At 32.1% G+C, this 26,259-nt stretch overlaps 5 protein-coding genes across 6 annotated transcripts; 1 reads left to right on the top strand and 4 right to left on the bottom strand.

Annotated features, from left to right (window-relative positions):
* The first annotated feature begins 1,584 nt into the window (after positions 1-1,584).
* Positions 1,585-2,836, top strand: LOC25500420 (inorganic pyrophosphatase 2). Its single transcript, XM_013588831.3, has 3 exons — positions 1,585-1,816; positions 1,940-2,263; positions 2,354-2,836. Exons 1-3 carry the CDS (start codon positions 1,676-1,678, stop codon positions 2,690-2,692), a joined length of 804 nt encoding a protein of 267 aa, XP_013444285.1. The 5' UTR covers positions 1,585-1,675; the 3' UTR covers positions 2,693-2,836.
* A 1,568-nt stretch (positions 2,837-4,404) lies between these two features.
* On the bottom strand, positions 4,405-5,795 carry LOC25500421 (inorganic pyrophosphatase 1). The gene is made up of 3 exons (XM_013588832.3): positions 5,555-5,795; positions 5,103-5,429; positions 4,405-4,904 (listed from the first exon to the last, which is right to left on the bottom strand). Exons 1-3 carry the CDS (start codon positions 5,693-5,695, stop codon positions 4,548-4,550), a joined length of 825 nt encoding a protein of 274 aa, XP_013444286.1. The 5' UTR covers positions 5,696-5,795; the 3' UTR covers positions 4,405-4,547.
* A 2,652-nt stretch (positions 5,796-8,447) lies between these two features.
* On the bottom strand, positions 8,448-9,859 carry LOC25500422 (inorganic pyrophosphatase 2). Its single transcript, XM_013588833.3, has 3 exons — positions 9,525-9,859; positions 9,081-9,407; positions 8,448-8,895 (listed from the first exon to the last, which is right to left on the bottom strand). The coding sequence occupies exons 1-3, from the start codon at positions 9,663-9,665 to the stop codon at positions 8,539-8,541; spliced, it is 825 nt and encodes a 274-aa protein (XP_013444287.1). The 5' UTR covers positions 9,666-9,859; the 3' UTR covers positions 8,448-8,538.
* Positions 9,860-11,492: 1,633 nt separating this feature from the next.
* On the bottom strand, positions 11,493-18,540 carry LOC25500423 (ABC transporter C family member 8). Of its 2 annotated transcripts, none has more exons than XM_013588834.2 (12): positions 18,388-18,540; positions 16,078-17,492; positions 15,432-15,752; positions 14,792-14,878; positions 14,099-14,719; positions 13,837-14,001; positions 13,442-13,736; positions 13,028-13,242; positions 12,550-12,855; positions 12,381-12,444; positions 12,013-12,252; positions 11,493-11,905 (listed from the first exon to the last, which is right to left on the bottom strand). In XM_013588834.2, the coding sequence occupies exons 1-12, from the start codon at positions 18,416-18,418 to the stop codon at positions 11,775-11,777; spliced, it is 3,891 nt and encodes a 1,296-aa protein (XP_013444288.1). In that variant the 5' UTR covers positions 18,419-18,540; the 3' UTR covers positions 11,493-11,774. The 2 variants fall into 2 exon arrangements, with proteins under 2 accessions (XP_013444288.1, XP_013444289.1); XM_013588835.3 differs by having other exon boundaries at positions 16,078-18,287; positions 18,388-18,516.
* A 729-nt stretch (positions 18,541-19,269) lies between these two features.
* On the bottom strand, positions 19,270-25,961 carry LOC25500424 (ABC transporter C family member 8). Its single transcript, XM_013588838.3, has 12 exons — positions 25,774-25,961; positions 23,573-25,509; positions 23,019-23,339; positions 22,793-22,879; positions 22,131-22,718; positions 21,851-22,015; positions 21,455-21,749; positions 20,755-20,969; positions 20,253-20,558; positions 20,113-20,176; positions 19,740-19,979; positions 19,270-19,665 (listed from the first exon to the last, which is right to left on the bottom strand). Exons 1-12 carry the CDS (start codon positions 25,796-25,798, stop codon positions 19,544-19,546), a joined length of 4,365 nt encoding a protein of 1,454 aa, XP_013444292.1. The 5' UTR covers positions 25,799-25,961; the 3' UTR covers positions 19,270-19,543.
* Between the last annotated feature and the right edge of the window lie 298 nt (positions 25,962-26,259).

The following is a 26,259-nucleotide window of genomic DNA, read 5'->3' on the forward strand; positions in this document are numbered from 1 at the left end:
GCCGATATAAACAATGAAGGTTCTATAAAGAACTTTGAAACTCATATTGGACAATTGTCTAAGCAGATGGGCAACATGACTAATGGTAGTTTTGCAAGTAACACTATAGCAATGTCTGCTTGGGGGTTATTTTCGTTTCATATTTATGTATGATCTTCTTAGGATTGATTGTGAAATTTGGTTTAAGCATCATGTTATGCTTAAAGGCATGACCTCTTTTTATAGTTACTTGTTAAGAGATTTGAAGAAATGGAAATAAATATATTTTTTATCATGATAAAAAAGGTACTTGGTTCCATTAATAATATTTTTTTTCTTATCACTCTTACGTGGTTCGTGTTATTGGTTACTCGGACAAACATCTCATCCATAAGCAAGTTCTTTGGTATCCCTTGCGGAAGATTATATCAAAGTTAATATGGATGGTTCCTCCTTCGACAACCAAAGCAATGCAGATTTTGACAACCTTTTAAAAAATAATAACTTGATTTTTGTTTTTTTATGGAGTAACTCAAAATTTAATTTAAAGATTACAAATATAATAACAAATTATTTTTTCAAAATTAAGAGTAAATTTGTAGAGTATTTTTGACCAAATCAAAAAGGCAAACAAAATTGATGTACCACTTAATTTTTTTTTTTTTTTAAGGGTGATTTATAACTTAACAAATAAGTCAAAGAAAACAGCCAAAAAAAATAAGTCAAAGAAAGGATGGGTAAATAATATTCTTTTTTTATTAATTTTTGTCAAAAAATTTATGTCTACTACCTCTGTCCTTAATTATAAGACCTTTTGAGAATCTTCTTTTCCCTTTTCATAAGACTCTTTTGCTACTTTCAACTACATTAATTATTTCTTTACATACATGCCCCTATTTATTATACATCTTTTTCTTCAATCAATAATAAATAATATGTTGAAAACATAAATTAATTCTCTCTCATAAAGGATAAATTTGTAAAATAATAATGTTTACAAACAACTTTAATACAAATATCTACTATCTTAATTCCCGTGATTTTGAAAAAAAGGTCTTATATATATATAGGGACGGAGGTAATATTAATTAAGTGTAGATTTTTATTTTTTTTAGGAGCAGCTTAGAGAAATTAAACGCACGATTTTTTTTACCAAGCACAAGAATATTCTTGTCGGATTTATACCAAGTGCATGTAACACATTCACAACTCACAACAGCTCATAATACTCGTCTTTAATTAACCCCCCGATTAGTTTTCATAGCCTAAGCATGGCACACCCTTCGATCTTCTAACTAACCCAAATCTCACCAGATCCAACGGCTTAAACTAAACTTGAATTTTCACACGGATTACAACTTCTCATAAATTCAATTAGTTCTAGAAATAATAAAGAGAGTAACTTTTTTTTTTTTTTTTTACGCAAAATAAGGGAGTAACAAACTTAGAAGATGCTATGTAATATTCCTTTGAAATCAAATATTCTCTGTTTTTTAAAGAAAAAAACTAAATTCCCCTGTTTTCGTTGTACCGTTTCTCATCATATTTTTCCGCTATAAATACCTTTCTTTCTCTGTGTATCAAATCCAAGCCAAGAACCAATTTTGAGAGAAACCCATTTGTCTTCTATTCCTTGTGAACGTGGGTCATTGGAATTTTTCACATTCTTTTTCTCACCTCTCAAAGAGAAGAAAAAATGTCTAATAATATTGTGATAGTTTTCGACTTCGATAAAACCATAATTGATTGTGATAGTGATAATTGGGTTGTTGATGAATTAGGTTTCACCGATTTGTTCAATCAACTCCTTCCCACTATGCCTTTCAATTCTCTCATGGTATGTTTTTCACTCTTTTCATATGCTCTGTTTTTAAAAATACTCTGTTTTTCATTCACTCGATATTCTGAATATTATATTTATAACAAATAATTAACTTGTGTTTTGGTTTTGGAAATACAGGACAGAATGATGATGGAGCTTCATTCAAATGGAAAAAGTATCGAAGATATTGAAAAAGTTCTTCAAAGGATACCAATTAATCACAGAATAATATCTGCTATTAAATCAGCTTATGCTTTGGGGTGTGATTTGAGGATTGTTAGCGATGCTAATACGATTTTCATTGACACAATTTTGAAGCATTTGGGAATTAGTGAATGCTTCTCTGAGATTAACACCAATCCTGGTTATGTTAATCAAGAAGGAAGATTAAAAGTTATGCCTTATCATGACTTCAACAAAGCTTCTCATGGTTGCACTCTTTGTCCCCCAAACATGTGCAAGGTATAATATAGAAGTTATTCTCTCTTTGTAGTATTTAGTTTCAAATATATGATTAAATATACTAAAGTTTTTCTTGAATCATTGTTTCAGGGTTTAATCATTGATAGAATCCAAAAATCAATTTCTGAAGTGGAGAAGAAGAGATTTATCTACCTTGGTGATGGTGCTGGGGACTATTGCCCTAGCTTGAGGCTTAGAGAAAGAGACTTTGTGATGCCAAGGAAGAATTTTCCAGTGTGGGATTTGATATGCAAAGATCCTTCACTTGTTAAGGCTGAAATTCATGGTTGGAGTGATGGAGAAGAATTGGAACAAGTTTTGATGAATTTGATTAACAAAATTATGATGGAGGAACATGTTCAATTCATTGCATCTGACTGCAAGCTAGCTACAAACTCTATTTGTTCCCGTTCACCAGTCATTGCCTAAAGTTGGGCCTTAAATTCTTAGTTTTTGTGTTAGATGTTTCTTTTATCAGAGTGTTTGTATTGAAGCAGAGAATTCTTGCTTTGAATATCAATTTTCGAGGAAATGCTACAAATGATTTTTGAATGTTCAAGACAATTTTAACCATCACTCTTTTGCATATAACAACCTTATATTCTAAACATTGAATGTGAAAACATGTTTCTGACCATTATTATTATAGGTCGTTGCTACCAATGTTTGTTTGTTTCTAGCTTTTGAGATGGTGTTGTTCAATTGAAGAGCAATTAAAGAGGGTAACGTCGTTGTTAAAGGGAAAATATGATAGGAAAGGATAAATAATGAAAAATTGTGATGAAGAGACTACAAAGACAAATTTGTGGGTGAGATAGGTAGAATTGTTGAGATTGACAAGTGGAGATTTGGAAGAGAAGATGAGCGAATTCTATACATCGGATACAATGTATGTTTGGTGAAGAAAAGATGAATTTGAGGGTATCATGAATCAATTTTTTTTTTTTTTTTTTTTTTTATTAGAAATGATATTTGAACAATTATTTGTGAAATTTTTTTCTCTCATTCCCACAATGTATTTTTACTTTTGTTCTCAGTTATTTTGGTTTTTGTGCTAATAGATATATTACTTTATATATTTTGCTTGTTCCACAAACTAGTTGTTTAAATAACATTCCTATATTTTTTTGCTCAATTTACACCAACTTTTGTATTGGTCCATTTTAGAAGAGGTCGTTATATGTAAGCATATGAACCAAACAATTGAGTTCAAGTGGTAAATGACTTTCATCAAAGACGAATTATTTAGGAGAATCTATGTTTGATTTTTAAGTAGAACATTTTTTGATGACTATCATTTACCTCATGCCCGAACTCCAAATTACTAGAATCCATTTCTCCGAAATTACAACTTATCTTAAAAGAGAATACAAGTGGTAATGACCTATTGCAAATAGATCATGGATATGTTAAGACACCTAGAATTTTACAACTCTAAAGAATCTATAATAACTTTGTTTAAGGGATAAAAAAAAATCAGATGCTCACTTATGTTCCCAATCTATGGCCTATATATCATAATAAAACATTGTATTTCACACGCTTACTGACTTCTGTCTGCCACTGATGGCCATCCAAGTTCAAGATGTTTCTGGGAAATATTGTACTACCACATGCTCAAGTCGAAAAGCATAATATTAGAGTTTCGGCTTAACTTTTTTAGAATTATACCATATTTTAATTAAGAAAAAGTTAATATTGATTTGATTTAATATAAAAGCTATAAACATATATCATAATATTTTTTGATAAAAAAATATTTATCAGAATATAAGTATAATGATATTCTTGTACCAAAAAAAAAGTATAACGATATTCTTTACACATGCATATAATCAATCCATGTTATAATGCCCCTTTATTAGGATAATTCTTAAACATATCACTTCAAATATTTACATGATATAACTTGATTGGATGTTTGTGTAATGAAGTTTTACGCTGTTCAATCCAATGTATAAAAATTAATCTCATATGAAAAAATACTTGTATAAGGATGATATGACTGAAAATAAGAGATAAAATGATTTCATTAGGGAAAATTGAGAGAAGATTGTTGAACCGAAAAAAAGTTTAAGAATGAAGATTTTGTTACTGAAGTTTTAAATTGAGTTAAAAAAAAAAACAAGAAAAGAAGAACATGTAGGGCAAATTGATCATTGTATTAGATAGACATTACATGTTTGCATCATGGACGAATTCCAAGAAAAGCTTGATTAAACATAATCTAAAAATTAACAAACACAGCTAAACACATTTGCAATATTGATAGTAAACTAAAAATTTATGGACCAACTGGGAGAGCTTTAGGCAAGGATTCAAGCACATGAATAGATAGAGTTTGCAGCTTGCAATCAGTAGCAATGAATTGAACGTTGTCCTCAATGATAATTTTGTTGATCAATTGAATCAAAATTTGTTCAAGCTCTTCTCCATCACACCAACCATGAATTTCAGCCTTAACAAGTGAAGGGTCTTTGCATATCAAATCCCACACTGGAAAATTCTTCCTTGGCATCACAAAGTCTCTCTCTTTAAACCTCAAGCTAGGGCAATAATCTCCAGCACCATCACCAAGGTAGATAAACCTCTTGTTATCCCCATCATAAATTGTATTTTTGATTTTATCAATGATTAAACCCTGAAAAAATGATTTAATCAAAATTTAGTATATTTGATCTTAATTAAATTTTAAAATAAAGACAAAGAGTAGCTTCTTTATTTTATATTGGCATAAAATCTTAGTGGTCCTACATCAAATTATTCTTTATTTTATATTGGCATATATAAAATCTAGTGGTCTCAAACAAGAGACCTAAAACACTAAAAAAATATATACCTTGCACATGTTTGGAGGGCAGACATTGTTGCAACCATGTGAAGCCTTATTGAAATCATGGTAAGGTGAAATTCTAACTCTTCCTTCTTGATTAACATAACCAGGATTAGAGTTAATCTCTGAGAAGCATTCACTAATTCCCAAATGCTTCAAAATAGTTTCAATGTAAAACATATTAGCATCACTAACAATCCTCAAATCACACCCTAAAGCATGAGCTGATTTAATTGCAGGTATTATTCTGTGATGAATTGGAATCCTTTGAAGAACCTTTTCAATCTCTTCAATGGTTACACCATTTGAATGAAATTCCATCATCATTTTGTCCTATAATTTCAAAACCAAAACAAGAAAGAATAAAGTTAATAATATATTTATGCAAATTAACACCATGCAGAATTTCTAATGAATGAAAATAGAACACATGAATATGAAGAGAATAAAAAACATACCATGACGGAATTCCAAGGCATTGTGGGAAGGAGCTGATTGAACAAATCGGTGAAACCCAATTCATCAATCAACCAATTATCACTATCACAATCAATGATGGTTTTGTCAAAGTCAAAAATAATAACAATATTATTAGACATTTTTTTCTTTGAGATGTGAGAAAGTGAATGTGAAAAATTTCAATGACCTGAAAAAAATCTCTCACTGCTCTCAAAGTTGGTTCTTTCTTGGTTTGGAGTTGATATAGTGAGAGAGAAAGGTATTTATAGGGAAATTGAAAAAGCCAAAACGGAAAACAAGTAATTAATTTGGCAAATTCTATGGTTTGAGTGTACCGGTACACCATACATTAAATTAATAATTAAATTGATTGTTTTTTGAAGAAAAAATAATTATTTTCTATCATTGGCAATTATAATAATTAAATCTTATTTACCAAAAGCGTCGATGAAATAAAATTTACTTTTTTTGAATTTTTATTGCTCATAATGAAGAATTTTTATGAGAAAATGTTAAAAATTTAATATAATTCATATAAACAATGAAATGATGTTTTTTTTTCTCATGAGATGGTGTTTTCTAAAATATAAATAATGATAAATAACAACTTATTTCAAAAAATAATCATTAATTTATAAATTTATGAAGCAGAGTCTCGGTACACCTCAATTTATGAGGTGTACCGTAGAAGCTCCCAATTAATTTTGTTTTAAATGATAAAAAGAATATTTTATTTGAGAGGAATATTACGTAACATACCATAACTTATAATCCTCGTCGTATTTTAAAATAAATTAAATATCCACCGTTGGATCAGTTTGAATTTAGGTTATTTAGAAGATCGGAGTGTGTGGGATGGTTAGGGCATGAGAAGAATAAGGAGGATTGATGACGAGGATTATGAGTGTGAAATGCACATCTCCACCACTAAATGCATTTGCAGCCCATAAGCATATTCTTGGTATAGTTCCATTCCATATGCTTCTAAAATTGGTTTATTTTAATTTTAATCAATTTATTTATTTACCAATCTTTTTTTATTTTCTGTATATATATAAAACTAATTTTGATTTTGTTCTAATTCCTTAACTTAACTTAGAATAATGAGAAAACCAATCCAAAATCTCATATCCCTTAAAATATAATAGTATATATACCTATCTTTATTTTTTTCATGGACTTATCATTACTATATTTACAATACTAGTTTAGTATTAGTATTTTAAAAAAAATATTAAATATATATTAAAATATAGATTTAACACTTCATAACCCTATATTTCCTCCAAAATCCTCCAAAGACAGGTATATATCAAAATAAATAAATTGAAAATCAACATGATACATGACCACATATTATCATGTTATTCTTTTAGTTTTTTTTTTTTTTAATATAAAGTATATATATGAAAATATAGACTTAATAGTAACACCTTTAAAATCCTATATCCTCTAAAAACAAAGTCGCTATTTGGTTCTATGGTTCATGTAGGCCGAGAGGGCAATCGTGCCGGCCACCTCTTGCTCTCAGTGAACCAACCACCTTGCATTGTATGGTTGGGCTAATCCATTTTAATTTTCTTTTTCTTATTTTTTCAATAATAAAGTATGTGAACGAGATGGACTAGTGGACAATTGCACCGTAATACCCTCCTTTTATCGATTCCAAAAGATGGTCATATTACAAGCAAGCTAATTAAGTGAAGCAACAAATTCGACATATAGTTTTATTTCATTAAATGACTTCTTCTTATAGCCATATATAATTCAAGGGAGGAGGGTATCAAGCATCAATCCATGGCTGTCACACCAGTCAATGCTCACATCGATCCTTCCACACATATTGTTGCTCAATTACAATTTTTTGTAATCCTCTCACAGTATATTTATGCATTATCGTATCGTTTTCTGTTTATACTTCTCTTCTAACAAAATCATAACGACTTCAAGTAAAATGTCTTCATCCACTAAAAACACGAATGTTTCATTTCTGTCACTATCCGAATTATTGTGTGCAAGTATGAGTTATATGTTCTACATTGAATAAAAAAGGAGAGGTTGAACACTTTATAAATGGGAAGACCCATAAAATCATTGCCTTAAGATTTTGAGTAAGAGTGTGATGTCTCTATCGCTTGTGTTGTTGCTCTGATTTGGACGTGGGTGGCCCCTGACTCCCCTCGTGACCCAACAAAATGCATATAACTATTATGCATGCACTATTTTCATAATGGGAGAAGAAATTTAATTGGTTGAGTCACATTTCGTGAATTCATGAATCATTTGAAAAGCTATTTTTCGCGATAAATAACACCACTCATTTATAAAAAAACTCATTTTAAATTGTACTGGTATCATACAATCTTACTTGTTTTCATTTTCTATGTCTGTGAGTGTAGTTAATTATACAAGTCACCTTTCAACTAATCCAATACCATGAAAATTTGGGTCCTTTGACTCCTATATAATGAGTTCGAAATTTACATCGTATCAACGTGGATTTTGAAATAGACTCTAAGAATATTGTGTTCAAATTTCATATCAAAATATAAGATAATTCGAAGCGTGGTGCTATTATTTAAGATTGTCAAAGACTTCATAGTTTGATTTTTAACAAACTTTTGCGTTGATATACTAAAAGACAAGTTAATGAAGTTGCCCACAAGTTAATAAAGACGATCACATCTCTAATTAGTTTTCACATTTTCACTTACATACAACTTGTATTAATATTATTCTTAATGAAATGATTTAAGGTTGTTGTAGTAAAAAAAAATACTACAAATATTTTTAGAATAAATTTAAAACTAGTTTTGATACAAATATTTTTTACACATCAATACACTAGTAAAATAATTAACCAGCACAATCAAGGAAAGTTTAGACCAATTCTAGTACAAGAAAAGGTTTATTAAAAGTTAATCAAAGGACAAAAGAAAGACCCATTACATTTGCAATGATAGAAAATTAGTAAGCTTAGAATCTATGGCCTAACTGAGACAGCTTTAGGCAAAGATACAAGTACTGGACTAGATAGAGTTTGTAGCTTGCAATCTGATGAAATAAATTGAACATGTTCCTCCATCATAATTTTGTTAATCAAATTCATCAAAACTTGTTCCAATTCTTCTCCATCACTCCAACCATGAATTTCAGCTTTGACAAGTGAAGGATCTTTGCATATCAAATCCCACACTGGAAAATTCTTCCTTGGCATCACAAAGTCTCTTTCTCTAAGCCTCAAACTAGGGCAATAGTCCCCTGCACCATCACCAAGGTAGATAAACCTCTTGCTATCCTCTTCAAAAATTGAATTTTGAATTTTATCAATGATTAAACCCTGAAATAATGATTTTAAAAAAAAGATTAGTATATTTTATCATAATTAAATTTTAAAATAAAGACAGAGTAACTTCTTTATTAATTTAAACTAGTGGTCCTACATCAAATTATTCTTTATTTTATATTGGCATAAAATCTAGTGCACAAATAAGAGACCAAAAACACCCAAAAAAATATATATACCTTGCACATGTTTGGAGGGCAAACATTGTTGCAACCATGTGAAGCCTTATTGAAATCATGGTAAGGTGAAATTCTAACTCTTCCTTCTTGATTAACATAACCAGGATTAGTGTTAATCTCAGTGAAGTATTCACTTATTCCTAAATGCTTCAAAATAGTTTCAATGTAAAACATATTAGCATCACTAACAATCCTCAAATCACACCCTAAAGCATGAGCTGATTTAATTGCAGGTATTATTCTGTGATGAATTGGAATCCTTTGAAGAACCTTTTCAATCTCTTCAATGGTTATTCCATTTGAATGAAACTCCATCATCATTTTGTCCTACAATTCCAAAACCAAAAAGTTAATCACATATATTAGAGACAATGCAGAATTTCAAATGAATGAAAAACAGAGTATTTTACAAAACAGAGCACATGAAAGGAATAAAAAGCATACCATAACAGAATTCCAAGGCATTGTAGGAAGGAGTTGATTGAACAAATCAGTGAAACCCAATTCATCAATCAACCAATTATCACTGTCACAATCAATGATCGTTTTGTCAAAATCAAAAACAATAACAATGTTATTAGTCATTTTTCTCTTTGAGAGGTGAGAAAGAGAATGTGAAAAATTTGAATGACCCAGAAAGAAAGAACTGGTTCACAAGAAATAGAAGCTAAATGGGTATCTGAAAGTGGTTTCAAAATAGGTTTTTGGCTTGGATTTGATACAGAGAGAGAGAGAGAGAGGTATTTATAGTAAGAGAAGGTGTTGGAGAATCTTTGATGCCAAAGGAATATTACATTATATCTTAGAACTTATAAATAAGTTTTAATCTTTGGGGCATTTCATATTCAATCTTAGCCGTTAAATTGTGGTTGGGAAGAAGAGCAGAGGGTGTGGCTTGATTTGACCATGAGAGAAAATTAGGTGGCTACTTTACTTTATGTTGTTGTTGTGAGTTGTGACTGTGTAAAGCAAATTCTACTTCTCTTCTACCACAAGATGCATTTGCAACCTACAAGAATATTCCAAGTATAGTTCCATTTCATGTATGGTACCAAAATCGTGCATTTATTTACTCTACTCTACATTCCTTAAAAAAAAAATAATTATGTTATTTGAACATCCATACATGTGACAATTTATGTGACAATCAAAATTTTACAAAGGAAATGAGGTAGTGACACAAAAACTTAAGCAATAGAGAGAGAAAGTAAAAAGATAATGTGAGTATGAGAGATAAAGTTGTCACTTGTAAAAAATGATTGTTCAAATATCATTTCTAAAAAAAAAATTATCTACTTTATTTATGAGGAATGTTATTTGAACAACCTTTAATTGACAACTTATAGGGACAATGATAATTTGCAAAGAAAGAATATGTATTTGCACGAAAATCAAAGCAATAGAGAGATAAAATAAAAAATAATGTGAGTATGAGAGAGAAAATTGTAGCAAAGGTTGTCACAAAATGGATGTTCAAATATCATTTCTCTTTATTTATTGATATTTTTTACAAAGAAATACTCCTATTTTAGTGTATTTTTAAGAAGATAAATTAGTCTACTAAAATTGATATTAGAAAGAATCTAACTCGAGAAAAACATACCCCAAAGTCTCAAGTACTTATATTTTAGTGTTATTAATAATAATAATAATAATTAATTTAAAGAGTTTAATTTAATTTAAAGAGCTTACCATAGTTGATGGAGTATTTTTTTTTTTTGAAGGAATAGTTGATGGAGTATTTGTAACCGAAAAAAGTTGATGGAGTATACATAAGTTGTGGATAACTTGCTCCCAATTTTTCAAAGCCAACTTATGCCTCCCCTTAATTTATGACTTTTTTTTTACATTAATAACGTATATTATTTTGCCTCAAAACAAAATAACGTACATTATTTTGCTTTTTTTTTTTTTTTTATCAAGTATAATATTTTACTTTTTTTTGACAAAGTATAATATTTTACTTATTAACGTTTAAATTAAACATACCAAATTTGAAAACTGTACTTTGTCTTTTGATAAAAAATATATACAATAATCTTAAAAAGAATCCTCTGCTATTTAATTTTGATCAAGTGAATTTAGTTCAATTATAATCTGATTTTTTACATTGTGTGTCTATCTTTGAGTGACTTTAAGCTAAAATAGAAGAGATAATGTAAAAAAATATGGAGGGAAAATATGATAGAGAAAATAAAAGATGAGAGAGGTGGGAAGAAAGGTAGGCAACTTTTCATGGTTGCAGTTCCTCTATTATATCAAAGTTAAGGATTATTTACGATGTAAAACTTGTATTTAAATAATACGGTTCAGATTACAATATCGTTGCCTTTATAGTTCTTACTTTCTCTTCGTTCGACCGGCATGCCCCCACTTATCAATAACTATAAGCGATTCTCAACAATAACATCATTTATGACAAATTGACTATTATTACAAACTAAAAATTTGAAAAGTCTATTAACACAAAATAATACTGATTGAATTTGTTGAGAGACATCTCCACAACACTTGCCTAGGGTTTAATATATTTATTATAGATAGATAGATTAGGGAGAGAAACTAAATTGAAATATGTAGATTTATTTATAATTTTTTTTTCAAGGAATCAAATTTTTCTCTTTATTCTTTTGGGCTCATAACTATTGGGATGTCAACAATTTTCCTTCAGTTTATTTTTCATAAAGTTGGTATTCATTGTTGCTGTCTGCTAATGTTTGGAAGGGAATTCTTCCTGCAACTAGACCAATATTCAGCTACCAGCTTAGAGAATGAAGAGTTTGTGTCCATTAGCTTTGAAGGCTCATCATATTCCACCAGTTTCCCTTTAATTATGACCAGCCAAAAATTATGAGGCAACCAAATAGTACTAAAAAACAGAAGCAGAAAAAATGGAAAATAAAAATGAATGAAGAATAAGGATTAAGCATACCATAAGATAAGACCAGAACCATGTCACTGTCTATTACAGTTGGAACTCTGTGAGCCACAGTTATAACTGTGCATTCTTCGAATTCTTGTCTAATTACTCTTTGTAGAATTGCATCTGTGGCTGAGTCAATGGATGCTGTTGCTTCATCTAGAACAAGAATTCTATTTCTTTTAAGTAGAACTCTTCCAAGGCAAAACAGTTGCCGCTGTCCTAAGCTCCAATTTCCACCTTCATCACTCACTGCAAAACTTAATAAGAATTAGGCTTTGATTGCTAATATATTGGTTGCAAAATCATATATAGAACAATAGAAATGAGAAGGTGTAGATTCAATGATTATATAGTTTCCTTAATGTTGAAAGACTTACCAGAAGAGTCCAAGAGACTTGGTAGCTTGCTGATTGTTTCCTTAAGCTGACATTTCTCTACAGCCTAAACACACACATCAAATATAACTTTATTGAATAGCTCATGTAAAATTCAACTATAATTAATAGCTATATATTTTTCTACCATTTGTAAAGCTAGTTCATTCACCTTCCATATTTCATCATCTGAGTACAGGCCTAGAGGGTCCAGATTTGTCCTAATGCTGCCTTTGAAAAGTGTTGGTTCTTGCGGAATGATGCTTAGCTTTGTTCTCAAATCCTTTAACCCGATTGAGCATATGTTAATTCCATCAATAAGAATATCACCTTTTGAAGGCTCAACTAAGCGAAACAAAGCACTTATAAGTGTACTTTTTCCGCTTCCAGTCCTTCCAACAACTCCTACCCTACTTCCTTCTTGAAAAGTACAAGTGATTCCCTTAAGGACTAATGGAGCATTAGGGCGATATCTAATCTGAAACCAATGTGAAAATAGCCTTTAGAGTATAATTTTTCAGTTCCATTCAGAAATATAACGGAGAAAACTAAAAGGAGAGGTGGAAAAAAAGACATGGTGTAGTATTATACGAGAGTCATTGTTTATGAGTCTTAGTCTATATAAATCTAAGACATGGATGCAACATTACCTCCAAGCCTTGGAGATCAATCTTGCCCTTGGAAGGCCACGAATATGGAGGTCGGTTATTATCCACAATGGCGGGAGGCTCAGCTGGTATGTGAATGAATTGCTTGATTCTTTCAACGGAGATAATATAGTTTGACAAGTTGTTAAACCATCGAGTCCAAAATACTTGGGCTCCTGTCAAGGAAAAAGCATAAGAAAGAGACAGTCCCACAAGGCCTGCACACAACAGGAGAGTTACCAAGAGTTATTAGTCTCGGTAATCTTGTTTCTGTTTTAAGTACTTGCAAAACAAGGACCAAAAGCAAAAAGCAATATAATAGTAAGGATTAAAAACGAAAGTTACAGCGTTGAAAAGCAAAAATACGGTATACTTGCGAGGGCCAAATATATTTTTATACCTATACTATATTATTACCTGGTGATACATATCCCTGAGGATGTAGAATAAGCAACAAAGCTGCTGTGATGACAGTCAAGTTTTGAAGTGCTTCAATCCTTAAAACCATCCATTGCATCGCCACATTAGAATGAAAGAACAATGAAGCATCTGTGTCCACAAGTTTTAAGTAGTTTTTGAAAAATCTGTCTACCATGTTGAATGCTCTTACAGTAACCACTCCAAGTGATGTCTCAGCTGCAAAATTCATAACTGGTGCTTTGGTGGTTCCATTGATCCGTATTAGTTCCCTTGCAGCGGCTTGATAGTATTGCTTTGAGGAAGAAAGAAAGGAAGGTTAAGAAGATCCTACCTCGATGATCTAACGTTGTACATAGAATGAGGAATCAAGAAAACTTAGAAAGTGGGTAAACCTGAACGTATATTGATGCAACCATTACAGGAACAGCAACAATGAGAACTTGCCATGTGACTGAAACCATTATACAAATTACCACCAAAATTTCAATTGCTGTTGATGCTACAAAGGTGATGGAATAAGGTATATCAAAGTCCAAAATACTCAAATCTGATGAAGCCTGCATAAAAGAGAAAATATTTGATTAATTAGTAATGAACGAACAGAAGGGAAATACATAGATTTTTTTACCTTTGTTGGGAATGAATAAATCTTACCCTAGTTAAAATCCTTCCTACAGGAGTTGAATCAAAGAAAAGCATAGGAGCGTTGAAGATAGCTGTCGTAAAGCTTGAAAAAATAGCAGTAGAAGCTTTTAATCCCAAAAGTGCAGTCAAGTAAGACCTTAAATATACAAAAGCAGCACTAGAAAAAGAAATTAATGCATAAACTCCAATCAAGGTGGTATTAGTTACTTTTGGAATTTCAATGCCAATAGCAAGCCAATAGGTTGATGAAGTTTGCAAAGCCATAAAACCAGATTGTGCTAACATGATTAAACACAACATGGATGTCCCTTTGGAATAATTAATATAATCCCAAAATGGCTTCCATCCAACGTTACCAATCACTTTTTCTTCCTCTTGTGTAAGTTGTGTACCAATTGGATCCTTGATGCTAGAAATCTCTCCCTCACTTTTATTTTTAGTGAGATGAAAACCATGAGAGTCTTGAGGATTAGGCAAAACCTCATTTTCGTAACCTCCTCTATTTTCACTATCTCGATTCAACTCAGTAACTTTGTCTTTATGAGCACTCACAAGTAGTTCAAAGGCTGTTCCAGATGTTAAAATATTCTCATAACTACCTGATTGAATAACTCTTCCACCCTCCATTACCTAGAATTTGAGTTCATCATGTTAAATTATGTTCAGATATAATATAATAAACATCAAAATGAAATACTTTACCAAGATAGTATCAACTTCTGAGAGAAACTCCACTTGATGAGTAACTAGAATGACTGTTTTCTCTCTTAAAGCATTCATGACACAGTCCTGTAATGTTGTAGAGGCAGTTAGTTTGATGCGCCAAAATGAGGACAGTAGACAGTTATATTGTAACTAGCGGAATAGTTAAGACAAAACTCATCACAGTCATTTAAAATGGTTAATTGTACCAAATGTACACATATGTCTGTTTTGAGTTTTTTTTTGGTCCTACAACTGTCATTTAAAACTCACCATTACCATTTTTCACACATTCCATTACAAATATACACACATGTCTGTTTTATGTTAGTGACGTGGCAGGAACATGCCTGACAAATTATCCTATGTGTACTTCTTTTGCATCGCCTACATGTACCTCTTGCCCATTTCTAAATTAGGTTCAGCAATTTGTTGACAAATACTGCGCGATAGAGTAGATGAACTGGGGGAATCACCCTATGAGAATAGGCCGTGTAGTCCCAAATGTATCCGTTGCCCAATACACACACAATATGATTTAAATAACTTATGTGGGACAAAGGAATTAATACAATTAAACAATTTATAGGAATGCAAGATGTATTTGTCCTTAACATGATAAAACGTTATATTTGCTTACATTGAATAGTATTGCAGCTGTATGAGCATCAACTGCACTAAAAGGATCATCAAGGAGATAAATATCAGCATCATTGTAGACTGCTCTAGCTAGTTGAATCCTTTGCTTTTGTCCTCCACTTATATTGATCCCTCTCTGACCTATTTCTGTAAGATCACCATGGCTGAAATCATTGATATCCTTATCTAAGGCACAAGCTTTAATTGCTTTCTCATATCTTGTTTTGTCCATGGTCTTGCCAAATAGTATATTATCTTGAACTGTTCCACTTTGTATCCAAGAAGACTGAGAAACATAGGCAAGAGTTCCACCTACATTAACCTGTTCTCCATTATAGTAAAATATCATGCGGTGAAAATGTTCAAGATACTAATACTATGTTTATTCACATGAACGTGGCATGATAAAAATCTAAATCTGTTTTACTAATTTCAGATACAAATAATATGTTTATTCTTATGAATTTGGCATGAGAAAAATTTAAATGATAAAATATCCAAGTTAGACTTGAAATTATAGGGCTGTATCGACCTAGTCTCTCACATTATTAATACTACAAATCATCTGTGAAATCGCAAAATGTCTTTCAAGTTTATCCCTCTTTTTGGATATTTGCTCATTTAAATATGTTCTATTAGTAACTTACAGTTCCTGAAATCTTTGGAATCTCTCCTAGTATTGAATACAAAAGAGATGATTTTCCAGCTCCAACTGGTCCACAAACTGCAATTTTCTGTCCCCGCCTGATTTCTATATTAACATCTCTTAAAGTTGGAGACACTGATTCATGATCCCAAATGAAGTTTCCATCTTGAATTTCCATAGCATTAACTGAAAATTGCTTCAAGCTTCTTTCGCCATCATCATTGTTTATCTCTTCATCAAGCAAAAAGTTATTAAGACGATCAAACGAAACTTTCACCTGAATCATAATGGAAAGAGCCTCTGGGATCAATTTAAATGGTTCTCCCATGTTCCTCAATGTTGCAAGAACTGTGAAAACGGTTTCAGCATTCAATGGTGCACTTTTGGAAACAGCACATCCAAGGAAAACAACGGCGGATATAACAGTAGGAGACATCCAATAAAGAAATGAACTAGAAGCTCTCAGGATCTGTGCCTTATACAGCCATACAAACTCTTTATCACGTAGCGACTCGATTAAGTTCTTAAATTTTTTTTCCCATGATTGTAACTTAATGATCTTCATACTATTTAGAACTTCCGAAGTTGATCGAAGACGTTCGTCCTGTGAAATCATAAACTGTGACTGACAATTTTGTAGGATCCTTGCAAATGGTACATTGAGGAGTCCACATATAAGAAGAGGGACTAAACCTGGAAGAGCACCAATACCTACAACACCAAAAAGAATAAAAATAGACAAAACAATTTGAAGTGCAGAAGCCCATGCCATATGAAACCACCATGGAAATTCTCCCATTCTATATGCATCAACTACAATGTAATTCACAATTTCACCGGCCGAGTGTCTTGTCCTTGCCGAGCTAGAAAGCTTTAGTTGCTTTTGATAAATTGCCACCATAAGAGCTGATCTCATTTTCATTCCTGACCTCCTTGAGTTAAAAAACCAATGTCTTTGAGACAGAGAATCAACTAATTTGGTTAGAATTAAAATACCAACTATGGAAAGACCTTGTTTGAGATCTGCCTCAGTTCTATTTGAGTAGTTAACAAAAGCATAAAGTATAAGAGGTGAAACTACAGCAGAAATAGTTCTGATTAATGCATAAAATGCTATTAATATGTTTTCTTTTAAGAAAGTTCTAATTATAGACCAAAGAACCAAACTCTTTGTATTATTCTTTGTCTTGTCTCTAACAAGTGATTCCCAAGCACGAACGAATTTTTGATAAGCCATGTCTGCTTCATCTTCAGAAACAAGGGAAGGTATGTCTTCAAGATCTAGTGGCTTTGAGTAACCTAATCTGAGTAGAGAATTAACCCAAGAGAAAATCAACTTGCTGAGAAAAGTAGCATGGCCTAGTCCTGTTTGTTTTGTTTCAACTTTCTGAGCTAGCAATGGCTCAGAAATATCACCTGCATATATATAATCCATTAAAGAGAAACAATTAATCAATGTTCCAAGGTTGAGTAGTGTTAGAAAAACATAGCCGGCTCTAAAGTAAACCGATAATTAAATGCACACCAGAAAACAACAATTGATCACAGATTCGGCCAATTATGCCTTAGTATTTAAACACATTTTGTACTCTCTATAGTCTGGACAGTGACAAACAACACATTATTCATATTTATGTTAAACAATTGAATTTGAAGTTACCCTTTACGATGATGACGTTGAAGTTTTGCTTTTGAGTTCAAAATAGGTGCAGAGGATGAAGCTATAGACATCCTTTACAATCTTCAATTATCAGAAAAATGTTTTAACACTCTTTAACTTAAAAAATAGAGAATTTTTAGACTCTTCAATGAGATTTTTCTAAGCGGGTAACTACAATTCAAGAACATGCACAGTTTTATGTTGAAATCTATATCAAAAGTTGTTAATCCATCGAAACTACAGAATATAAAAACAGTTTTTCGTCAAATTAGTTCAACTTCTTAAGGATCAGATTTAAACAAAAAAAAAAAAAATCAAAAGCAACACTACAAAAGTTAATTCAACTTGTGGAGTTCGGGAGAAAAAGAGTAAGAGCAGTGGAATCAGATTGTGTTTCTGTTTTAACCGAACTTCTTCTTCATTGGAAAGGAAGAAAGCCATGCGAGATGATTTTGGTGCTTTTGGAGATGTTATGTCGATGTGCTGATGGAAGATTTAAACTTTTAAGACATACTTGGCCCAGAGTCGCAAGTCTCATACTCCATAAGTTTCTGGTTTAGTGGATTTATTTGCTCGGGATTAGAACAGAAATACATGTTAATAATCACATCTTCATACAAAGCTTTGGACATACAAAATCAAATGAGTTACCTATGGTGTTCTCATTCTCAAAGTAAGTCATTTTTGGAGCTTGAAATTGAATGTCTTGTGCTTCTTAGCTCAGCAGAATTGACTGAGTTGTGAACATGGAAGGATCTAAGGCTTATTAATATGGGGCAGTTGCACTGATATTTTAAATTTTTGTGCCCCCTTAAATTAATGTCTTCACTCCATTGAATTAAATACAATACAAGATCACCACAGAAGATTCTACATTTTTTTTTATATAAAAAAGTTCCTATTCTAATCAAATAAATAATCACGTGGGATGAATTTTTGAATTGTTGGTTGGTCAAGTAAATAAAGAGAGATAATTGAAAATGAAAAAATCTTACAAAACTTTTGAAAATTTAAAGACAAGTAGAAGATAATTATAATTTTATGTATATTAAGTGTCTTAATTTTTGTTTTTTTATAAGAAAAAGTTTAGACGAATTGGAGTCCGAGATTTCACAAGAGTTAGAATAGATCTCAATGCTCAAAGAGCACTTAAAAATCATCCACCACGTCAATATTTATATTTTCAAACCCTTACCAACTCTCATTATTTATGAGAGCGGTCAACTCTTGTACTTTTCTTCATGTCAATATTTATATTTTCAACCACTCTTCTTTTTATAGTACTAGTTTTTGTAGCAGTTGTCTTGCTATTAATATTATTTCGTTTTCTGGGGACTACGTAGTACGTATGATGCAGTTTTTTTCGTAACAAGTTACCTTGCTGCTGCCTTTTGAACCGTGGCATTTTTATGATTATATTAAGGAAAATATATCAGCTATCTCTATGCATACAAACTGGTTTTCATAACATTGTTCTTAACAAAATGATTATTATTTGAACCTCAAAATTAAAAAGAATCTTAACACTAATGAAATTAAAGTAGTGGACAATTATCTTATGCAGCAAGATAATACTGATTGAATTTGCTGAGAAGCATCTTCACAGTACCTGCTTCAGGTTTAACACATTTATTATATATAGATTAGGGAGAACAACTAAATTTAAATATGTACATATATAAAAAATTCAAGAAATCAATTTTTTCCCTTTATTCTTCTGGGATCATAACTACTGGGGTGGGGTGTGAACTATATTCCCTCAATTTATTTATAATCTTTATTTTCCAATAAGTCATTACTCATCGCTTCATCCTGATAATCTTTGTGAGGAACTCTTCCTGCAACTAGACCAATATTCAGCTACCAGCTTAGAGAATGATGAGTTTGTATCCATTAGCTTTGAAGGCTCATCATATTCCACAAGTTTCCCTTTAATAAACCAGCAAAAAATTATGAGGCAAAAATAGAAAACAAAAGTAGAGAAGATTAAGGAAATAACATACCATAAGATAGGACCATGACCATGTCACTGTCTATTACAGTTGGAACTCTGTGAGCCACAGTTATAACTGTGCATTCTGAAAATTCTTGTCTAATTACTCTTTGTAGAATTGCATCCGTCGCAGAGTCAATGGATGCTGTTGCTTCATCCAGAACAAGAATTCTGTTTCTCTTAAGTAGAACTCTTCCAAGGCAAAACAATTGCCTTTGTCCCAAGCTCCAATTTCCACCTTCATCGCTCACTGCAAAACTTATCAGAGTTAAGACTTTCATGCCTTATTTAATGGTTGCAAAATCATATGTTGAACAATAGAATAGAAATGAATAGCTGTAGCTTCAATGATTATATAGTTTCCTTAATGTTGAAAGACTTACCAGAAGAGTCTAAGAGATTTGGTAGCTTGCTGATTGTTTCCTTAAGCTGACATTTTTCTACAGCCTAAATATACAAATCAAATTTTATTTTATTGAATGGCTCATGTAAAATTCAACTGCAATTAAAGTTGTTAATTCACCTTCCATATTTCATCATCTGAATACAGGCCTAGAGGGTCCAGGTTTGTTCTAATGCTGCCCTTGAAAAGTGTTGGTTCTTGAGGAATGATGCTTAGCTTTGTTCTCAAATCCTTCAATCCGATTGAGCATATGTTAACCCCATCTATAAGAATATCACCTCTTGAAGGCTCAACTAAGCGAAACAAAGCACTAATCAGTGTGCTTTTCCCACTTCCAGTCCTTCCAACAACTCCTACCCTACTTCCTTCTTTAAATGTACAAATGATTCCCTTAAGTACTAATGGACTATTAGGACGATATCTAATCTGAAACCAATGTAAAAAACAGCCATCAGAGAACAATTTTCTGTTCAATTCAGAAATATAAAGGAGAAAACTGAAAGTAGAGGTGAAAAAAAGACATGGTGTAGTATTATAGGAAATTTCAAGTTGATATCAGAGGTTATACTAAATTCGTCATTGGGATGGATTCCCAAATACTAGGACATGGATGCAACATTACCTCTAAGCCTTGAAGATCAATCTTGCCCTTGGAAGGCCATGAAGATGGTGGTCGGTTATTATCCACAATGGCAGGCGGTTCAGCTGGTATGTGAATGAATTGGTTGATTCTTTCAACGGAGATAATATGGTTTGATAAGTTGGAAAACCATCTACTCCAAAATATTTGGGCTCCTGTCAAAGTAAAAGCATAAGAAAGAGACAGCCCCACAAGGCCTGCACACAACAGAAGAGTTGCCAAGAGTTATTAGCTTGAACAAAATCTTGTCATGGTAAATGTTAATAGAACTATTATATTACAGGTTTAAATATGTGTTTGTATATGCGAATATGCAATTTTTTCTTTTAGTCTCTGAATCTTTTTTTGAAGTCCCTGCAAATATTTCATTTTTTGTTTTTATTTTATTTTAGACCCTGAAATATTTGCTTACTTAGAATTGATCCCTGTAATATGTAGAACATTTGATTTTGTCCCTTCAATATGATCTACATAAGAACTAAAATGAATATTACACTTATTACAAGGGCCAATTACAGTTCGAACAAATTTTGCAGGGAATAAAACAAAACAACAAGGACTTGAAGGAAAATGTGGTATATTTGTAAGCACTAAAAATGGAAAAAAATAACAGGAACAAAAAACAAAATTTGATATATTTGCAGGAACCAAAAATATATTTAAACCTATGTTATATTATTACCTGGGGATACATATCCCTGAGGAAGTAGAATAAGCAAAAGAGCTGCAGTGATGACAGTCAAGTTTTGAAGTGCTTCAATCCTTAAAACCACCCATTCCATGGCCCCATTTGAATGAAAGAACAATGAAGCATCTGTGTCCACAAGTTTCAAGTAGTTTTTGAAAAATCTGTCTACCATGTTGAATGATCTTACTGTAACTACTCCAAGTGATGTCTCAGCTGCAAAATTCATGACTGGAGCTTTGGTGGTTCCGTTGATCCGTATTAGTTCACTTGCAGTGGCTTGATAATATTGCTTTAAGGAATAATAAAAAGGAAGATTAAGAAGTTCTTAGCTCAATGATCTAACCTTGTACATAGAATGAGGGATCAAGAAAACTTAGAAAGCGGCTAAACCTGAACGTATATTGATGCAACCATTGCAGGAACAGCAACAATGAGAACTTGCCATGTGACTGAAGCCACTACACAAATTATGACCAAAACTTCAATTGCTATTGATGCTACAAAGGTGATGGAATAAGGTATATCAAAGTCCAAAATACTCAAATCTGATGAAGCCTGCATAAGAGAAAATAATAGTAAAATTGTGGATGTTAATTAAATAGTAATGAATGAATTGAAGGAAAATACATAGATTTTTTTTTTCCTTTTTGGGAATGAAAAAAAATCTTACTCTTGTCAAAATCCTTCCAACAGGAGTTGAATCAAAGAAAAGCATCGGAGCATTGAAGATAGCTGTAGTGAAGCTTGAGAAGAAAACAGTAGAAGCTTTTAATCCCAAAAGTGCAGTCAAGTAAGACCTTACATAAACAAAAGCAGCACTAGAAAAAGAAATTAATGCATAAACTCCAATCAAGGCGGCATTAGTTACTTTTGGAATTTCAATGGCAATAGCAAGCCAATAGGTTGATGAAGTTTGCAAAGCCATAAAACCAGATTGTGATAACATGATCATACACAGCATGAATGTCCCTTTGGAATAATTAATATAATCCCAAAATGGCTTCCATCCAACATTACCAATCACTTTTTCTTCCTCTTGTGTAAGCTGTGCTCCAATTGGACCCTTGATACTAGAAATCTCTCCCTCACTTTGATGTTTAGCCAAAACCTCATTTTCAGAACCTTCTTTATTTTCCTGATCTTGATTCAACTCAGTAATTGTGTCCTTATGTGCTCTCACAAGTTGTTCAAAGGCTGTTCCAGCTGTCAGGAGATTCTCATAACTACCTGATTGAATAACTTTTCCACCCTCCATGACCTAGAATTTGAGTTCATCCTGTTAAACAATGTTCAAATGTAATATAATACAGGAATCCAAATGAAATATTTTACCAAGATAGTATCAACTTCTGAGAGAAACTCCACTTGATGAGTAACTAGAATGACTGTTTTCTCTCTTAAAGCAGTCATGACACAATCCTGTAATGTTGCAGATGCAGTTAGTTTCATATGAGTAAATTTATATCGAAAAAGGTCTAGCCAAAATTAGCTGTTAAATTTGAAATTACCTCTATATATTATGGTATAGATTAACATGATTAAAGTGACATTTTCTTACATTGAATAGTATTGCAGCTGTATGAGCATCAACTGCACTGAAAGGATCATCAAGGAGATAGATATCAGCATCATTGTAGACTGCTCTAGCTAGTTGAATCCTTTGCTTTTGTCCTCCACTCATGTTAATCCCTCTCTGACCGATTTCTGTAAGATCACCATGGCTAAAATCATTGATATCCTTATCTAAGGCACAAGCTTTGATTGCTTTCTCATATCTTCTTTTATCCATTGGCTTGCCAAAGAGTATATTTTCTTGAACTGTTCCACTTTGTATCCAAGAAGATTGAGAAACATAGGCCAGTGTGCCACCAACATTAACCTGTTTCCATTATAGCAAAGTATCATACAAGTGCTTATGTATAAGCTATTTCTATAACAAATAAAATAGTCAAACTGTTTTCATGTAAGCTATATTCATAAGCTATCGTGAAAAACTTATAGAATGAAGCTGAAAAGAACTTATGGACATGCTATTAAATAAACTCAAATGAGTCAATTCAAACATGCCTTAAAACTATGTTTATTACTAAATCTGTTTTATAACTAACTTACAGTTCCTTGAATCTTGGGAATCTCTCCAAGTATTGCATACAAAAGTGATGATTTTCCAGCTCCAACTGGTCCACAAACTGCTATTTTCTGTCTCCATTTGATTTCTAAATTTACATCCTTTAAGGTTGGAGACATAGATTCATGATCCCAATTGAAGTTTCCATCTTGAATCTCCACAGCATTGACCGAAAGTTGCTGTATGTTTCTTTCACTATCATCATTGTTTAGTTCTTCATCAAGCAAAAAATTAGTAAGACGATCGAACGAAACCTTAACTTGAATCAGAATGGATAGAGCTTCAGGGATCATTCTAACAGGTTCTCCCATGTTCCTCAATGTTGCAAGAACTGTGAAAATGGTTTCAGCATTTAATGGTGCACTCTTGGTAACAGCACATCCAACAAAAACAACAGCAGATACAACTGTAGGAGACATCCAATAGAGAAATGAATTAGTAGCTTTCAGGATCTGTGCCTTCGACAACCATACAAACTCTTTATCGCGTAACAACTCAACTAAGTTCTTGAATTTTTCTTCCCATGACTGTAACTTAATGATCTTCATACTATTTAGAACCTCCGAAGTTGATCGAAGACGTTCGTCCTGTGCAATCATAAACTGTGACTGACAGTTTTGTAGGATCCTTGCAAATGGTACATTGAGGAGTCCACATATAAGAAGAGGGACTAAACCAGGAAGAGCACCAACACCGACAACACCAAAGAGGACACTAATGGAAAGAATAAGTTGAAATGCACAAGTCCATGTTGTATGAAACCACCATGGAAATTCTCCCATTCTGTATGCATCAACTGCAATGTAATTCACAATTTCACCGGCCGAGTGTCTCTGCCTTGCCGAGCTAGAAAGCTTTAACTGCTTTCGGTAAACCGCCACCATAAGAGCTGATCTCATTTTCATTCCTGACCTCCTTGAGTTAAAAAACCAATGCCTTTGAGATAAAGACTCAAAAACTTTGGTGAGAATCAAAATACCAACTATGGAAAGACCTTGTTTGAGATCTGCCTCGGTTCTATTTGAGTAGTTAACAAAAGCATAGAGTATAAGAGGTGAAACTGCAACCGAAACAGTTCTTATTAATGCATAAAATGCTATTAATATGTTTTCTTTCAAGAAAGTTCTAACTATAGACCAAAGAACCAAACTCTTTGTATTATTCTTTGTCCTCTCTCTCACAAGTGATTCCCAAGCATTAACAAATTTTTGATACGACATGTCAGCTTCATCTTCAGAAACAACGGAAGGTATATCTTCAAGATCAAGCGGCTTTGAGTAACCTAAACTGAGTAAAGAATTAATCCAAGAGAAATTCAACTTGCTAAGAAAAGTAGCACGGCCTAATCCTGTTTGTTTAGTTTCATTTTTTCCAGCTAAGAGTGGCTCAGTTAAACCTTCTTGTACACTATGAGTTCCTATATAATCAAGATTTTTGAAGGCACAATATAGAAGAAGGAAATGTACAAGCCACTGTACAATATCAAATGTTTCAATTGCATGATTTCTTAACAGAATTTCAATGTTGAGAGATGAAACCAATACACAAGAAAATGTCCACCATATAGAGATTAATATCCTAATCCATTTGACTCTTTGAACGATCAAGGAAACAGACAAAGAAATCCAAATCAATCCCTTGATAATGCAACTCAGTTTCTCAGAGTTATCAGTTTTAGCTATGAAATCCCACAATCCAATACTGAAAAATGCAATGCTAATAGTACCACAACAAATTGAGACAATAATGAAAATCCAGCATTTTCCGTGGCTTCCATTTGTAGAACTTTTTCTGATTAAAGTGATAATCAAAGATGTGCAATAGACACATACAAAGAGTATATTGATAGTGTCTATTAAGCTCCTTTGAGAACATAAAGAATTGAAATCGAAATTCTTCAAACAAATCCATGAAATTTCACCTGCACAGCATATATATAATCCATTAAAGATAAACAGTTAATCAATGTTCTAAGGTTAAATAATCCATTACAAATTGTACAATACTTAGTTTTCTTGTTACTCGACAACATTAAAGCGTCTGCTTACTTATCAGATAATATTAGTCTACGAAATAATCAAGAAGTGATCATGATAGTTGTAACATACATAAATCAATTGGTGCAAATTAAAAAAGCATGAATCTGTTACATAATATAGCTGGAAGAAGATACAATGAAAGTTACCTATTGTGTTATCAAAGTAAGCCATTTTTGGAGCTTGAATTTGAATAGTTTTTGTTCCTTACATCAGCAGGACAGACTCTGAGAAGTGATTATTTCCAAGAGTTGTGACCATTATTCTCCTGCTGTTTGTTACGTGTTTATAATAGTAATTTGTTATGAGTTTATACCGAGAGTGTAAATAAGTTTTATACCCACATCTAATCATATATATATATATATATATCACTCCTTAAATCATGAGATATTATGATATATGGTCACACACAAATATTTTGGATTTGAGCACAACCACAAATTATAAAAAGTAAAAAAAGGAAACATCATTATTAACACCTAACTAGTGCTGTTATCTTGAGACATTGGAATGTGGGCTATGTAGTTTTTAAAAAAATTAAATGAAATAATAATATTTAAAAAATAAAATACTTTCTCTTCTAATTTTTTTCATCTTGAGTATGCCTAAATCCAAAACAAATTTAATTTCTG

This window comes from Medicago truncatula, chromosome 8 (assembly GCF_003473485.1).
Source record: "Medicago truncatula cultivar Jemalong A17 chromosome 8, MtrunA17r5.0-ANR, whole genome shotgun sequence".
Lineage (NCBI taxonomy): Eukaryota > Viridiplantae > Streptophyta > Magnoliopsida > Fabales > Fabaceae > Medicago > Medicago truncatula.

What these genes read in the sequence shown, in the direction of transcription:
- LOC25500424 (XM_013588838.3), bottom strand. Translation starts at nt 25,798, where the DNA reads ATGGCTTACTTTGATAACACAATAG. An exon ending in TTGGAAGGATTTTGACAAGA is followed by an intron (nt 22,016 to 22,130) that starts GTAAGATTTTTT and finishes TCTCTTATGCAG; the next exon opens with GCTTCATCAGATTTGAGTAT. An exon ending in TTGATCTTCAAGGCTTAGAG is followed by an intron (nt 20,559 to 20,754) that starts GTAATGTTGCAT and finishes CATTGGTTTCAG; the next exon opens with ATTAGATATCGTCCTAATAG.
- LOC25500423 (XM_013588834.2), bottom strand. Translation starts at nt 18,418, where the DNA reads ATGACTTACTTTGAGAATGAGAACACCATAG. An exon ending in TTCCAAAGATTTCAGGAACT is followed by an intron (nt 15,753 to 16,077) that starts GTAAGTTACTAA and finishes AATGGAGAACAG; the next exon opens with GTTAATGTAGGTGGAACTCT. An exon ending in CAGATGATGAAATATGGAAG is followed by an intron (nt 12,445 to 12,549) that starts GTGAATGAACTA and finishes GTGTGTGTTTAG; the next exon opens with GCTGTAGAGAAATGTCAGCT.
- LOC25500422 (XM_013588833.3), bottom strand. Translation starts at nt 9,665, where the DNA reads ATGACTAATAACATTGTTATTGTTTTTGATTTTGACAAAACGATCATT. An exon ending in TGCCTTGGAATTCTGTTATG is followed by an intron (nt 9,408 to 9,524) that starts GTATGCTTTTTA and finishes TTGGAATTGTAG; the next exon opens with GACAAAATGATGATGGAGTT. An exon ending in GCCCTCCAAACATGTGCAAG is followed by an intron (nt 8,896 to 9,080) that starts GTATATATATTT and finishes TCATTATTTCAG; the next exon opens with GGTTTAATCATTGATAAAAT.
- LOC25500420 (XM_013588831.3), top strand. Translation starts at nt 1,676, where the DNA reads ATGTCTAATAATATTGTGATAGTTTTCGACTTCGATAAAACCATAATT. An exon ending in TGCCTTTCAATTCTCTCATG is followed by an intron (nt 1,817 to 1,939) that starts GTATGTTTTTCA and finishes TTGGAAATACAG; the next exon opens with GACAGAATGATGATGGAGCT. An exon ending in GTCCCCCAAACATGTGCAAG is followed by an intron (nt 2,264 to 2,353) that starts GTATAATATAGA and finishes TCATTGTTTCAG; the next exon opens with GGTTTAATCATTGATAGAAT.
- LOC25500421 (XM_013588832.3), bottom strand. Translation starts at nt 5,695, where the DNA reads ATGTCTAATAATATTGTTATTATTTTTGACTTTGACAAAACCATCATT. An exon ending in TGCCTTGGAATTCCGTCATG is followed by an intron (nt 5,430 to 5,554) that starts GTATGTTTTTTA and finishes TTGAAATTATAG; the next exon opens with GACAAAATGATGATGGAATT. An exon ending in GCCCTCCAAACATGTGCAAG is followed by an intron (nt 4,905 to 5,102) that starts GTATATATTTTT and finishes TCATTTTTTCAG; the next exon opens with GGTTTAATCATTGATAAAAT.